The following is a 15,753-nucleotide window of genomic DNA, read 5'->3' as shown; positions in this document are numbered from 1 at the left end:
GTAGAACAGGACGCCTCAAGGTGACTGGAGAAATTTAACTCTAATTGGCAACTGGGTGGCGCTATAACAACAGAAAAATGCTTAAAAATGGCTTAAATGTGACCGATCGCTGTGGCTCCCCCTGTGGACCAATAGTTTTTTCTTTTCTAATTTTTGCCCCTGTGGACCAATAGTTTTTTCTTTTCTAATTTTTGGTATGACTAAGTCATGGTATGGTATGTTTGACAGAATGACACACTGACAGTTTCTATGATTATGTATGTCAGTCATTCTGTCTGTCCCACGTTTTTCTACTCACTAACGTGGTCAATCCATGTGAAACTGTGCATAGGCATTGAGGATTGGCATAGGTAGAAGGTGACAAAGCTACCAATGGGTATGGACTAGTTTTTGGTAATAGTAAAACTTCGTTTGCCTTTTTCCTTCTGCAAACTGCGTCTAGCGTCTATTCACATGTCCCGGTCTCAGGTTGAGCCTTTGTCAGTTAGAGAGGCTGCAACATGGTCATTTGGAGAGTGAAGTATTCCTTTAAGGGGCTGTATGCTTGGTAACACTACTGACATTCCCCTTAAAAGCAGAATCTCATTGAACACTGGGTAATTGCAGTAAAATAAACAAATACAAAAGAAGTGGAAACAGAACTGGAGAAAAGAAAAGATCTTTGGGTTACAGAAATTAGAATAGTTTAAAACAATGGTTCCCGACTGGTCAATCCATGGGGTCCAGATTTCTCCTCAGTCATTAGTTCAAGGTCCACACAGTTTAATATATTTAGCATCAAACTGGCATTTGGACATGTTTTCAAGCTAATTAGCTGTCTCTGTCAATCAGCTGTCCATTAGTCACTCACTCTACAGCAGGAAATGACACTTCAACATGAAAGCTCTGTGCAGGAAATTCACTGTACTTCAAAATGAAGTGTGTTTTTTCACAAACTTGACACGTTTGCGAGTCACTTGTGATCCATTCAGAATGGACCTGCATCCCACCAGTTGGGAACCACTGGTATAAAATGTATGAGAGATCCTGTGCGACATATTGGTCCATGTGTGGTACTAGAGGAGAGTCCCAAATCAGGTGCCTGGATGTGCTGAGTAAATTTCATGACATTACCACTTTTGAAGTTTTAAATACAGAAGTTAAAAATAACAATATTGGGCCAAGCTTGTCTGATGGGGTTCGGCAAAGTTATCATCACTACGGCCATCCCATACCTTGGTGTTGACCTCGTCAAACAGCGCGAACAGAAAGGTGTAGAGGTTTCCCAGGAAGAGGGCAAAAATGCGTCCGAGCTGCCACTTGAGGGCGATTCGAGGATGGTAGTCCTCCAGCTCAGCGATGGTCTCAAACAGAGGAGGACACACCAGACCCAGCAGAGACATGATGATCTCCAACTGTCCAAAACAGTCACCAATAAAACATTCACATCATCTATTTAATAACTAGTAGTGTCGGCATTATCAACAATGCAGAACCGTTTGAACATCATTACCTCGTTCTTCTCATACCAGCTGAGGTCGTCCCTGTTGGCGAACTCCTGAGACCTCTTCACCACAAAGTAGATGAGGTATCCGCTGCCGCCGAGGCTGCAGGTGATCAGGAAGTTGGCCAGGACTCTGAGGAACCTCCGCAGGTGAATGTTCTCATCCTTCTGGTTCTCCTGCTCGTCCACGATGGACTCCTGTTCTTGTCAAAACAGGAAGAGGAAGGATTTACAGTCAGCAGAGAACTTCATCTGTCATTGACTGCGTTAGCGGCGTAGCAGTAAGCTCAAATGAAACCGGGTGTACTGAAAATACAGCACACGTGCATGTATGTTTCTTGTAAAGTTGTTGCCATTGGTTACCTTGAAGCTGGTGGTGATGGAGGCGTATTTGTTGTCAGCGGTCTCTGAGTTGCCTATGAGGTAATCCCAGCTGGTAAACATCTTCCAGGCAAATGTGAACTCTCCTTCGTCTCCGTCTCCACCGCCGACATCAGCGTTCTTGGCCATTCTGGGGAAAAAAGACTTCCTAATAAGCATGTAGGCAGACAGACCTGCACATTGTCGAAATTAATTTTGATATTTCCATCACTAACCAGCAAATTCACACATTTATTTTATGTTGATGTCCTTACACCTCATGTCTTGCTTTGTTTTGTCACATTTTTACTCACGTGCGGATCACGACCATCAGGCTGTAGCCGAAGGTGCCGATCCCGACCATGAGGTAGGACAGAGGCAGCCTGAACTTCAGCAAGCCGATGGTCCTCTGGTTGTTGTAATAGCCGTAGAAGAGGACTGAATATTTGCAGTAGCCCTAAGAGACGCAGAGGTGCTGTCATTACTTACTTTTTCCTTCTCTCATCTTCCTTTAGTGCCTGTGTTCATTTGTGCATCATATTTGTGCTGCCATTTTAGCCAGGATACTCTCGAAAAGCAGGATTACATCTCAGAGAACTTTCTAGATAATTAAATGTCATTTAAAATGAAACAGTGATTTTTTTCTTTTATTTTTATTGAACATACTTCATTGTTCTCAATGGGAAGTTCAGTTGTACACTCTGCCCATTCTTTTTCATGCTACGCCCTCCACAGTTTCAACACAGAAACTCCATTCAAACATCAAAATATTCAGCTCAATTAGGATATGCATGCTTGCATTTTTATTATACATATCTTACAAACTTTCACCATTTTCTAGGAAATTTTCCCCCATTCAAATGATTGGAGGAATGTTCAAATTTGACACAAATTCAAGGTTTTTCAGGCATTTTCAAAGCCTGTTTCTTCTTTCATACATTCACATAGAAACTCCATTCAAACTTGAAAATATCCCACACCTTTTTTGTACATTCTAGGTTATATTCAACTTTAAAATCCCATTTAAACTTTCTGAAATATTCAGACTTGGATGGAATGTTTAAAGCTAAAGTTAGGGACTCAACTGTCAGAGTGCAGAAAGCTTCTTAAACATTTCTCCTTAACTCGCTGTCCCGCCCAGAATTTTTACTCTACATACATCATTTTTGTCAAAACTGACTTAGACGTTTGGTACAGTGAGCTTGAAGGTGAAAGAAACACCACTAACCATTGAACTCACTGTTAACTGAGACCAGATATATTAAAATATTCCACAGCATTCATACATTAATGGTATTATTCAACATTTAAAGCGAGAATTGCAGTGTAGCGTAAACTTTTCAACATGCAGCATTCACACCCACAATTTCATCAGAAATCGTATTCTCTAGTTTTTACGCATTACACTCACAGGCCTGAAATACACACACATACACAAACTGGACCTGTGCACATACACGCATGGGGAGATATCAGAGCAAGATGGACTATTGAATCAGTATTAATTTGATTCCCCCTGTAGGTTACAAATGTATATGTATGCTTAATTACAAACCTATAAACTTTCTTGTAGATGTGACCCAATTTTCTTTATTTTTGGACTCTTGAAAATGTGTGCACTGAAACCAGTGTGGGCTGGGCATAAAAAGCAAACAAAAGCAAACTCAAGACCTACCTTTTTAGCGTGGCTTTCATTGAACTTAATGTCTTTTTTTATTTTGTATTTATTGTTATTGTGTATTTATCTATCTATTTATATGTATAAATCTGTTTTTCTAGCTGGCATATTCTTCTATTTTGTTACTTATTTATTTATTCTAACTTATTGATTTACTTATTTATTGACAGATTTAAAATTGTTTTTTATTTTGAGTTTTTATCCTTATTTGTTTGTTCTATTGTTTTTATGGTGTGAAGCAACATTGCATTCTGTTTGTGTGAAAAGTGCTATATAAATACGTTTGATTGATGGATTGGTTGACATTTAAATCATTATACTGCACATAAGACTCACGTTAAAGTCCATGAGGACAGAGTAGTCTTGAGCGGTGTCCTGCTCTGCTCTGGGTACAGTCTTCCTGGGAATGGACCCGTAGGGAAGGCCCATCAGGACCTGGAGAATAAATAAGATTATTTTATTTAATGAACTGAATTGATTTATGTTATATTTTACTGAATCTTTATTAATTTCCATTTTGTCGTGCATTAATTTTATACTAATAAAATAACATGAATAGATTTTATTTCAGCTTTTAAATTCAGACACAGGACATCACTTCACCTCAGGGATGACCACCAGTCCAAAGGTGAAACCAAAAAGGACCAGGTTCATGCCGTACATCCAGCGCAGGAAGATAAAGTAAGATGCCACAGATGACCCGAAGTGACCTGAGGACATTGAGAAGATTTTTAAGCTCAGCATCTGTCCACTGGGGGTCGCTGTTCAGCTGGTAAACGCCACCGTGTGTACTTACTTTCCACCTCTTTGATCTTCCTCTCCCAGGGGATACAAGCTGTTCTGAAGTTCTCAAAATCCCTCTGAAACTTGATCCATTTCTGAGATCAAAAACAGTGAAATTTAGAGAAGTAAAACACACACAAGAAGAAAGCACAGAGGATATAGACAGTTTGAATTTTGTGCCTAACCTTTGTCATCATCACTTTGTAGGCGTACCACTTCCTGCCTTTTCCTTTGCCCAGAGCTCCTTCAAACTTATCCACAAACTCTTGAGCCTCCCTGAGAAGACAATAAGGTCACATGTGAGGTAAATGCCCATTAAAAAGAGCTGTATTTGTGTGTTTGACAACTAAAATGACCCCAAATATGAGTAAAAATTATGTATTTTTTCATATCAACACTTGATCTACGGCTCTGTGATTCTGGGCTGAGGTGAAGAACTTTTATTCCATATCCAGCTGGAAACCAGGACAGGTGTAAGATATTACTTTAGGTGTACGAGCCTCCGCTTCATCCTCCACGGCTTGTTCCTGATGTTGGCGATGAGTTTCTTCTTCTCCTCCACCTCCTCCATCAGCCGAGCCATCTCTCCCTCTGACATGGACTCCTCCTCCTCGGAGTCCGTGTTGGAATCAGATGAACTGGAAGAGGAAAGACAGATGGAGATGAAGACAGAAACACAGTTGTGAATTACTTGTTTCACTGCTTCAGGCCATATCAAACAGAGAAAATGAGACTAAGAGTCTACAGCCATGCTAACAGCTGTGCGAAGCTGTACTTAGACACAGTGGTGCTTTACGCTAAATGCTAATGTCAATATACTGATGTTTAGCAAGCAGAGTATTTACCATGTTCACTGTCTTGTGTGTTACTGTAGCATGCTAACATTTGCTAATTAGCACTAAACACAAAGTACAGCTGAGGCTGATGGGAATGTCATTCAATTATACACCAAAGTAGAGAAATTTGAAATTTGGCCTGATGGTGGCGCTTAAGCAATACTAAAGAGAGCACTAAAGTCGGTAGAATTCATCCACTGGGCACCATGAACATCGGTACCAAATTATATACGATCCATCCAATAGTTAAAAAGACAAAATGTCAGTGTTGTGGTGGTGTCAGGAAAAGTCAAGAGATCACTTAAGTCTGTAGGATGTATCCTCTAGGAACCATGAATGTCAAACAAACAACAAAATCAAACTGTCATGGCAATCCATATCACTGTAGACCAACCTACCAACCGACCAATACTGCCAACAATGCTACCTTGGCTAAAAAAAAAAACCTGGGGGGATCACAAGTAGACATTAACCTGACTTTGAGGGGTGACACATCAAACAGGTTGGGAATGTTAGGTCAAGAAAGTAGCTAACTGCAAGTATTGTTATTAGCATGATCGAGTAGCTTGCCGTGGAATTTCTTGTGTATAGTGTGGCAAGCTGGGGTCTCTTGTTTAAAAGTAGACAGCAGAAAGATGAACTCTAAACCACGAATCGCTCCATAGTAGTCCATAGTACATCTACCCATTTGACTCTGTGATACTTAAACAGACGAGAGGTCACGAACCATGTGTACAACTTAACTTGAGGTGCAATATATCTTTTACCACAACATTAACCGTAACCCATTACACCCATTGTGAAATACATAACCATTAATCACTGTGTAAAAGGTAACATATGAGTGATTTAGAACACATTCAAACACAGTTTCCTTCAGCTTATGGCCTTAAACACACTGTCCCACAACATGCTGGGAAACTCCACCCATTTAGCCCCAACACACCACAATATTAATGCTCCCCAGATGATAAACCTTTCTATTTTGGCACCTGTATGAGTTTTCTGAAAGCACTCCCCTTAGACCAAAAATGTCACTTTGCATACTAAAAACTACTAACCAGATTTCCATGAGTTATGCTGGGGGTATTCATGTTCCCCAGAGGATGACTCCTAATAATCTTGACCTTTTCATAGAGGAAAAACTGTCATTTGTGCACAGAAATATCAAAATCTAAAAGGTAGTAATCTTTGCAAGGAAACTGGTCTCAAACACACATGAAGATTGTCGAATACGTTCATGCTTCCCAGAGGATGAACAAATGTCATTATGACATTATTCTCATATTATGGGCTGTAATGAACGATGCACCCTCCAGCTAGCAAAGCTTGAATTGTCAGTCTTCAGTCAACAGTTCTACAGGTAGAGGTAAGTGACTTCTTACCTGTCGTCCTTCTTCTTTTTCTTCTTCTTGTCTTTGTCATTGTCCTTGTCTTTCCCCTTGTCCTTCCCTTTGGCGTCCCCCTTCTTACCCTTACTGTCCTCCTCCTCTTTCCCTCCTTTCTTTCCTCCCCCCTTCTTTCCCTTCTTTCCTTTCCCATCATCGCTGTCCTCGTCGCTGTCCTGAGCTTTGCCTCCTTTCTTCCTATTGGCTGCTCCTTTCGGCTTTCTTTTGGGCGCTTCATCTTCACTCTCATCATCATCATCATCATCATCTCCACCTCCACGCTTCTTGGCTGGCTTCCTCTTGTTTGCCCCCCTGCGGCCCCTGGGAGCTTCATCCTCATCGTCCTCATCTTCGTCTTCACTGGCTGGTTTTTTCCCTCTTCCCCTTGCACCTCCTCTTCCAGCTCCCTGTCTTCTGTTTGTTCTCCTCTGGGTGGTGCCGTCTACAGTAAGACCAAATAAAACACAAAAAAACGTATTCAGTATTGGGGTTATTAGATTAGATAATTATTCCTTTTAAATCAGTTCCATGACATGTGGTTTTATCCACTCACCATCACTGTCACTGTCAGCGTCAACCTCTATTTCAACTGAGAAAAGACACACACACAAAAAAACATTAATTCTACAATAAATCATAAAAAATAATACATTTTCAACAAACTTGTTCCCTATTTTATTTAGCCACTCTACTGCCGTAGCTCCAAGGATGGCAATGTCAATCGGTCAGTCAGTCCACCACTTTGGTCCAGATTGAAATATCTCAACAACTACTGGATGGAATGTTAGGTAATTTTTGTACAGACATTTATGTTGTCAACAGGATTTACTGTAATAACTTAAAAATTTTAAGCAGTTAGTTTGGTTCAGAAATCCCTTTAACCCTTTGAAACCTGGAGTCACATCACTTTTCTTTTGCATTTTCTTTCGCCTTTCGCAAGTATTCAACATCATTTTTATATTTTGTTATTTTGTATTAGAATTATTAAGCACTCTTTCCTTTGTTTATTTTTTTACTTTCTTTCTTTCTGCATATTTTTTTCCACTAATTTTCTTGTTTTTAATTTTTGCAAATTTTTTGGGTCATTTCTTCTTTAGTTGTCCATTGCCTTCTTTCCATGTTCTTAAAATAAAAACACAAAAGGTGTTATAGCATTACTGTGACATGTTTAAATGCCATGAACATTGTACATCTTTTCAGAAAGACTGATGAAAGAAAGGCTGGAAATTTCAACGTGTCTAATAATTTTGCTCATGAACAAAACCTGAGGAACTAATACCCTTCCCGTTAGCCATGCTGTAGCCTACTTTGCGTACAGTGCTAATTAGCAGCATGCTAACACGCTGAACTTGCTGAAGCATGTTAGCAGTCACTGTGTATTCCCTATGGAATTTTTCACATTTCGTTGTGCTCCGGAGCAGTTTTTCTGTAACTGGGTACTTGTTTGTTAAACCCTAATCCCCTTAAAGTACCTGGAACCTGCATTTAGTATCATCCTTAACTGTGCCCAAATTTAAGCTGCCTTCAAATAATGTAGTGTTCACCGTGTTCACAAGATGAGTCCATATGAACACCCTCTTCTTGTGCTTAAATGATCTTGTACGAAGGAATTTTCTGAAAGCTCCAAGTTCACAAGTGTTTACTGATGTTTTCAGAAATGGTGGAAACCTTGACAGTTTATTTTTGGTGTATGGTGTGTTATGATATTTTAATTTTTGACATATAAAGTTTTTCTTTGTAATTTCATAACACATCTGACTAAAATGTTGATTTTCCCAGTGGCCCCTTTTTTTCCATTGTCATTATGCTGGCTTGCTAAATTCTTAGCCTTAGTGGCTTCTAGATGCCATTGCCAAGCAGTGGTGTTCTCACTGCTTAACAACTTGGACGCCAAGCATATCATGTATACGACCTCTAATAACCACAAGTTCACATTTCCATTAGGTCCTGGAACTCAGCCCAACATAGCCCAGTGGAAACAAAAGCAGAACCTGTAAATGATGGCTATGCTACAATTCATTAAGTTTCTGCTCGTGGAAAAGTGCCAGAAGTCACATGACTTGAATACACCTCTGGCACTGAAGCATATAATGTTGTACAAAGTCTGTAAGTAGCAGGGGTGGTTTAGTGGGGGGAAAAGTGGGACTAATTACACAGGGCAGGAGGGGGGTCCTTGGTTTTGTTTGCAGTTTGAAAACGAGGCGCGGCTCCAGCTAGAAAACAATGTTTTGATGCATTGGATGTGCTGAATGTGCATATTAAGGCAGTACAGGAGGAGGTGCACATTAATAATCCTCCAGGACTGTAACATGCTCATGTTTAACCCAAACAATGTGTCATGTGACTGCAGTTGGTTCAGATCAAGGTCGGAACACATTCTCACCATGAACAAACTACACCAGAGTTCGTTTGTAACTGGACTGAGACCACCTCTTCAAGAAGGTCTCGGTCTGGTTGTTTTGGTGCGCACCTGAGTGTGATTGCTGTGTTCACACCTGCCTATTGAACCGCAGTTAGGGGGCAAACAAACTTGAGTTCGATTGAACTGAACCAAACAGGGCAGGGAGGCTCAAAATGGCTTAGTCTGCCCGTGCAATAGGATTCGTCTCTGAATGCAGCTAGAGCCAAGTGAGCGACTGCTTCTGCTGCCGGAGCACCAACGCACACTGTCATGTCTTTCCCCAAGAATGGGAAACAGACAGAAAGTAAAGGTGCTTGAGAGAGGCATGGATCAAGAGAGGAAGGACAGGGGCCCACAGAGACTGCTTACGCATAGGGCCCGAAATGTGTGGTGCTAAAGATCAATAACAAAATAAGTGATTTATGCCCATATCAAAGTGAAGTTAATGTTACAACACAAATAATACTTAAAAATTTGTTATGATAAAAACAATTTTCTACACCTACACAACTTAAATCATCATAACCTACAGAACAAATGAATCCTTTCATCTTCCACTCACCATCATCCGTGTCTCTCTTTCTCGGCATGATGAAAAATAAAAACTCCTTTGAGTCCTTTGCAGCGTTCACCCAGTCTCACCCCCCAGCAGGTCGTTTCTCCTCTGCCTCGGCTCCCCGCCAGCATCCAACTCAGGTATCTGACGGTGCCGTCACTATGACGACTGCTGCATGTGACCCTCTCTCAACAGGTGTTCTCAGATAGGTGCAGTGAATTCTGGAAACTGAAGGTGATCAGCCGAGGCTTAAAAAGTAGAAAGGCAAGTTATTCTCAGAGAGCTGGGGCATTTATATTTTATTCTGAACTACATTAGAGGTGTTGATATACAGCTGTGGGTCACACAGGTGGTTCATATCAGGCCTTTGACTCTTAGAAGTGAAACAGCAGTCAGTGTGGCTTGATTAATCTAGGCTTCATAGTGTTTTGTAGTTCCTAAATGACCAAAGGAGCACATCAAATGAAGTGCCTGTAGACACTCTCACTCATCTTGTTATTGGAGACTACACACACACAGACACACGCAGACACACACAGACACACCAGAAGAAGACCAGACGCCCTAAAGATTTAATGAAGGTATAGGTTTCTCTATGCGAGCCTCATTAGGCAAACAGTAAATACCCAGAGATGACCTTGCAGTTGCAGTATTGTTCTGTTTAGACGTTTTAAATGGAAACCCAGCAGGTGTAGCCAACGTGCAGTGGAGACTGACAGCAGCTAACTGTGTGTGCAGAGCTGGAAACTGTGCGGAGAAACACCTCACAGCCTCATTAAATAATAGAGTGGAGCTCATTTTTCACATCCAAAATGATTCCATTACACGGTTGGCAATTCCCACAGGTGAGACACGGATCACACCTTCTAGACTTGTGCTGGGGGACAGGTGAGTGTGCTCGAGGTGACACACCTGTCGTACTAAGTTTAACATATTTAGATCCTTAAGTACTTCTGCAAATCTTGGTTTTGGTGAGCATAAACACACAGATTATCATAGATCTCTATTATTTCGTGGCCATTACAAGCTACCGTAAGTTAATACATTTTGATGACATGTTTTAAAGCAGTGTTTCCCAACTGGTGGGTTGCGGTCCAAAAGTGGGTCAGTCAACACAGGAGCATCTGGTCTATCGCTACCTCGATTAGTTCAGGGCCGTACGTACACATGCCATGTTTTTTGCATCCTCAAATTCATTGTTTTCAATGTAGATGTGCAGCAGGTGTGCTCAAACTCCAGAGCAACACGGTCACCACTGCGCCCTGGGAAAAACTGAGTTCAACTTCTGAAGCACAGCAGCATGCACCGCATGTCATGTGAGGAGGACCAACCAATCACAACCGACAGTTATCTTTCCTTTCATCCATAAATATCAGTTTGTGGTAAATATGAAAAAGAAGTTGATCATTTTAGTGCAGGGCTACCTTGAGACTTACATCTGTCTCATGGACAATATTTTAGGCCTACACACTTACAAACAGCAGCTAGAAGAAGATCAGCTCTGCACTCAGGATTTCAGGTAAATAGGCTATAATATGGTGCTTAGCAGCTTCAGATGCAACCTGCTGCTGCGCTCTTGAAAGCTGGCACAGAAAAGGCACATGAGTAGCACCCAGTGCCCGACCATGCGTTTTCCAGGAAACTGAAGACACAGCATGTGCACAGCCCCTTAGTTAGTCAGCATTATCGTGTCACTTTGGTGCTATAAGGGTAACTATACAATATTACAATCTACTGATCAAGGCAGTGGTAGACCAAAAGCTCCCGTGTTTAGCGAAGAAGAATTACTGGTTTTGTCAATGGAGTCTGGCTTTAAAGAGAGCATAGATAAGTTTTACTTCTAGTTCAGTTCCCCATTGGAAAGGGCTGCCTGTTTGGGAAGCACTGAGTATACGACTAGATAAATGAGTCTTGGATTATACTGCACAAGTATAGTATGCAAGTTTTTTAACGGATGTTTTGATATTGTTTCGCTGTTTTTAAACACAGTTGCCTATGACTTAAATTCATTTTTGCATTCTTTATTCATCGTAGAGGCATGCAAGAAAAAGTTTCCTCCAAGAATTCAACATACCACAGGGTGAGTAACTGATGTACAATGATCATTTCACGGATGAGGTATTCCTTTAATGCAGTAAACCAATAGCGTCCCCACAAGAGGGCAAAACACATGAAACAGAGCGTGCATTAAATACAACACTGTGATATTATCACCTTTTGAGATGATATGCACACTTGTTAGCAAAGTGTCGCGTATTTACACATCCAGAAGATACAGAGCAACGTTAACATTCATTTGGAGTCGTGTTGATGCCCACGTAGTAACTGTCATATTCAATATTCCTTTTCCTTTGAGTTTTTAAAGCTCACTGAAAACTGATGAGAGCTGTGAGAGTGAACCAAAACAATGAGTCAAGAGAAGATGAAAAGCTCCACAGAGCTGAGGGAAAGTTCAGAGTTGGTGATAATTATCTGTGGGTTAATAACTACAAGCAACCTCTTTCATATTAGAGATAGTCATCATCTGCGTTGACAGATTGTTGATTATTATTATTACTATTATTATAATTATTATTTAATTAACCTACTATTTAGTCTATAAAAGGCCAAATGCCCTGAGTGATGGTACTGTTTACAAAAACTAACCAAACAGCAGGACATTCACCATTTTCTCTTCAAATCTGGACCCATTTGTGAACTTGACACAATTTTCTAAACAACTACACGTCTAAAATCCCATCAGATGTTTTTTAAATCAATATTTCATGCATGACCACCATCAAAGATGCATGAGCAATTAAAAGTTAATGGATCAAGTCTTACGGATGCTGCCTTATTACTGCACATCTGTGGCATGGCAAGAAAGTGTGTGTGTGTGTGTGTGTGTGTGACATAAGGACTAAATAATGATTCTGACGGGAAACAAAACTTAAAGTAATAAATGCTACGTTATATTTTTGTCTGTTGCAATTATATACAGTCATAACTGTGAACATTAACCAACTTTGAATGTAATTAATAAATAAATATAAGAATGTAACTTTGTCTGTATAAGCAATATACATTTATTAATTAAGAGTGTCACAACAGCTGCACAATATGTCTGACAGTGCATCAGTGTTTGGACTTTTGCTCTAATTCTACATAGTGGAAAATGGGATTGTATGTCTGTTGTGCCCCCTAGTGGCTATTCCCTAGATAAAATAAAAAGTAAATTGACATAACTGTATATACTAAACAATAACTACTGTAGCTTGGCTGTGTGTTACTAAATAAACTAGCTGTCCAATAGATATTGAGCAGATGAGCACAGAAGAATCCAAAACTTTAAATAATATCAAATAAGAGTCAGTAAGACTGTGAGTTTTTTTTGTTCATATCTGAATGACCCAGTGCTGAAAGTAGTTTTAGGATCCTACATATCAGAGTTTAACAAAGATAATATATCCAGACTATATCAGGGTTTTATGCACACGCTACAGGAAACGCTCCAAAGTGCTGGAGATTGTGCGGGAGCCAGGGATGCAAACACTGGAATATATTTTGGGAGTGTCCTGTAATAAGACAGTTTAGGTCTGAGATGCATAAAATACTAGATACTTTCTATTTTATACTTTTATTTAAAGGAAAATCTGACTTTCAACCTGGACACTTCAACTAAAACTTCTGGGTTTTGATATCCGCTGGTGAGAAAACCTTCACAAGACACTGGCGGCTTTCTGACCCCCTACAATAAAAGAATGGACGGATATAGTTAATGAAATATACATAATGGAATAAATTGGCAGTATTGTAGTAGTATTGTAAATGTGGGGGGAAAAAACTTACTTTCATTTGATGACAGTTTCAGACAATCATCTTTTTTTGATTGCGTTTCATTTTCAAAATCTTTCAAATATTTCCGTATGTCATCTCAAACTTGTAGATAGCGAAAAGTTATTATTCTCCAGTCCATATTTCCTCTGTTGTTGAATCAATGAAGCAAAGGCACCTTCTACATAGTACGGAAGGCTGCGTCTAGGTTGGAGGGGACAAAGGTGGGATTTCTGGTAATGGGCAGTACAAGGGATACAGGTTTAAGATGAAATTAGACCTAATTTGCTTCCAGGTGCGAATCATCTTATGTATAATAGGGTTATTGTAATATAACTTGTTAACTGTAGTTGGGGCTAGTAGGATTGCGCCTATGGACTACAGTTGGCAGTCCTCCTACTCCAGTTTTCACCAATTAGACAGTGGTGTTGATGTGTCCAGCTTGAAGGTAAAGGTCCGAATCACTGATGCTAAAGTTTGGGAGTGCTAATCCTCCACCAAGTTAAGGCCTACAGAGATGTTTTTTTACTTATTCTGTGGGCTTTAGATCCCCACAAAGGGAACTATTAAGCAGTCTAAGTGCTTGACAAATCATTTTTTTAAGAAAAAAAGGGATGTTTCGAAATAAATATAATATCTGTGGGAGGAAAATCATCTTAACGGCATTGATTCTGCCAATTAAAGAAATTGACAGTGTCCCAAAATGCTAATCTAGTCCGTAATCTGTCGATTAGAGGGGGGACGTTTGCCTGGAAGAGAGAGGAGTATTGCTTTGTCACTTCTATGCCCAAGTAGGCACATTTTTCTGAAGAGATTTCAAATGGGAAATTAATAATAGGTAAAAAATAAAAAATGATTTTAAAAGGGTTTGAAGCTGACACAGAACCAGAGCTGAATGTTTCTGTATGTAAGCAGTGAAAAGATAAAAGCTCTGCGTGGTCAGCGTTTACTGAAAGGCGGGGGAGGAGGGGGCTGAGTGGCTGAGGAACTGAAGTGCTCATGACATCATGCGCTACTCATGTTGATGAATGAGTGTACTCTGCACGTGTGTGTGTGTGTATTGAATCATACAGTGCTCATGGTGAGGCAGGGGACCAGGTGTCACGTGACCCGAGGCCACGCTCACTGCAGCAGATCCTGTTTCCCTGCAGAGACACGAGTCACATGGAAACACACCGGATGATCTGACTGTCAGCAGCCTGGACCTGTCAGCTGGATGCTGCGCTGAACGTCTGAACCTGTTGAAAATGTTTCACATACACATGCAGAGAAAATATATTTTAACACTGGACGTTCTCAAACAATATATATTATTTATTTTTCACGGCTTTACTTTGCTGTCTGACAGAAGCCGTTATATCCATCCATCCATTTTCAGCTGCATACCCAAAGCTGGGTCATGGGGGCAGTAGACTGAGCAAGAATTCCAGACGTCCCTCTCTCCAGCAACACTTTCCAGCTCCTCCTGGGGGACCCTATAGCGTTCCCAGGCCAGATGAGATATGTAATCCCTCCAGCGTGTTCTGGGTCTGCCCCGGGGCCTCCTACCAGTGGAATGTGTCAGGGACATCTCCAGCAGGAGGTACCCAGGAGGCATCCTGATCAGATGCCCGAACCACCTCAACTGACCTTTTCGATGCAAAGGAGCAGCGGCTCTACTCCGAGCTCCCTCTGGATGTCTGAGCTCCTTACCCTATCTCTAAGGCTGAGCCCAGCCACCTCACAGAGGAAACTCATTTTGGCTGCTTGTGTCCCTGACATCATTCTTTTAGTCATTACCCAGAGCTCATGACCATAGGTGAGGGTTGGGACGTAGATGGACCAGTAAGTCGAAAGCTTTGCCTTTCGGCTCAGCTCCCTCTTCACCATGACGGTCCTGCACAGCGCCAGCATCACTGCAGACACAGCGCTTGGCTTTAAAGGGTTAGTTCTGATTCACCAAAGTCACACAATAACACAAAGTCACTTATCGAGGCAGCAGTAGACCAGCAGTTCCTATGTTAGGCAAGCTAAAATTACCGTTTTTCTCAATGGGGTCTGGTGGTTTTGACAAGAGCGTAAAAGGGGAACTGAAACTTTACCAACTTCCCCATCAGAGAGGGCCGTCTGCTGCAATGTTAAGCTGTGAGACTTTTCTCTAAAGTACATAACTTATCTTCAGTGCCAGAACTCTACAGTCTGCTTCTCCAAATTCGTGACATGCCAATTGTCATTTACTGTATGTAACATATTGACTTTGGGTAAGTATCTAGTATCACCCCACTTCAAAAGACCCGAACTATCCCTTTGAGATAAAGTAAAATCATAAAACAGAGGTCAAACGTTCAGGAATGAAGGCCAAGCAGCTCTTTGATTTTATATTTGTGAACATAATTTATTTACATCATTACAATTATTCTTTATTATTGGAAGATTACGCGCACTGCAGTATATAAATAAAGATGTTTGTACAAAC

General features: G+C 40.7%; 1 protein-coding gene across 1 annotated transcript in view; it reads right to left on the bottom strand.

Moving 5' to 3' along the window:
- tmc2a (transmembrane channel-like 2a) overlaps window positions 1-9,704 on the bottom strand; it is a 15,293-nt gene extending 5,589 nt beyond the window's left edge. Inside the window, exons 1-12 of the mRNA XM_050053181.1 lie at window positions 9,492-9,704; window positions 7,082-7,117; window positions 6,526-6,970; window positions 4,790-4,942; window positions 4,490-4,580; window positions 4,318-4,399; window positions 4,125-4,231; window positions 3,858-3,956; window positions 2,158-2,300; window positions 1,847-1,994; window positions 1,493-1,681; window positions 1,215-1,394 (exon numbers count right to left, since the gene is read on the bottom strand). Coding sequence (XP_049909138.1) covers window positions 1,215-1,394; window positions 1,493-1,681; window positions 1,847-1,994; window positions 2,158-2,300; window positions 3,858-3,956; window positions 4,125-4,231; window positions 4,318-4,399; window positions 4,490-4,580; window positions 4,790-4,942; window positions 6,526-6,970; window positions 7,082-7,117; window positions 9,492-9,519 — 1,701 coding nt within the window. The 5' untranslated portion in view covers window positions 9,520-9,704. The remainder of the gene's footprint in view (window positions 1-1,214; window positions 1,395-1,492; window positions 1,682-1,846; window positions 1,995-2,157; window positions 2,301-3,857; window positions 3,957-4,124; window positions 4,232-4,317; window positions 4,400-4,489; window positions 4,581-4,789; window positions 4,943-6,525; window positions 6,971-7,081; window positions 7,118-9,491) is intronic.
- Window positions 9,705-15,753: the final 6,049 nt, after the last annotated feature.

The sequence above is a fragment of the Epinephelus moara genome, chromosome 9 (genome assembly GCF_006386435.1).
Source record: "Epinephelus moara isolate mb chromosome 9, YSFRI_EMoa_1.0, whole genome shotgun sequence".
NCBI lineage: Eukaryota > Metazoa > Chordata > Actinopteri > Perciformes > Serranidae > Epinephelus > Epinephelus moara.
This window is presented reverse-complemented; position numbering and strand designations above follow the sequence as displayed.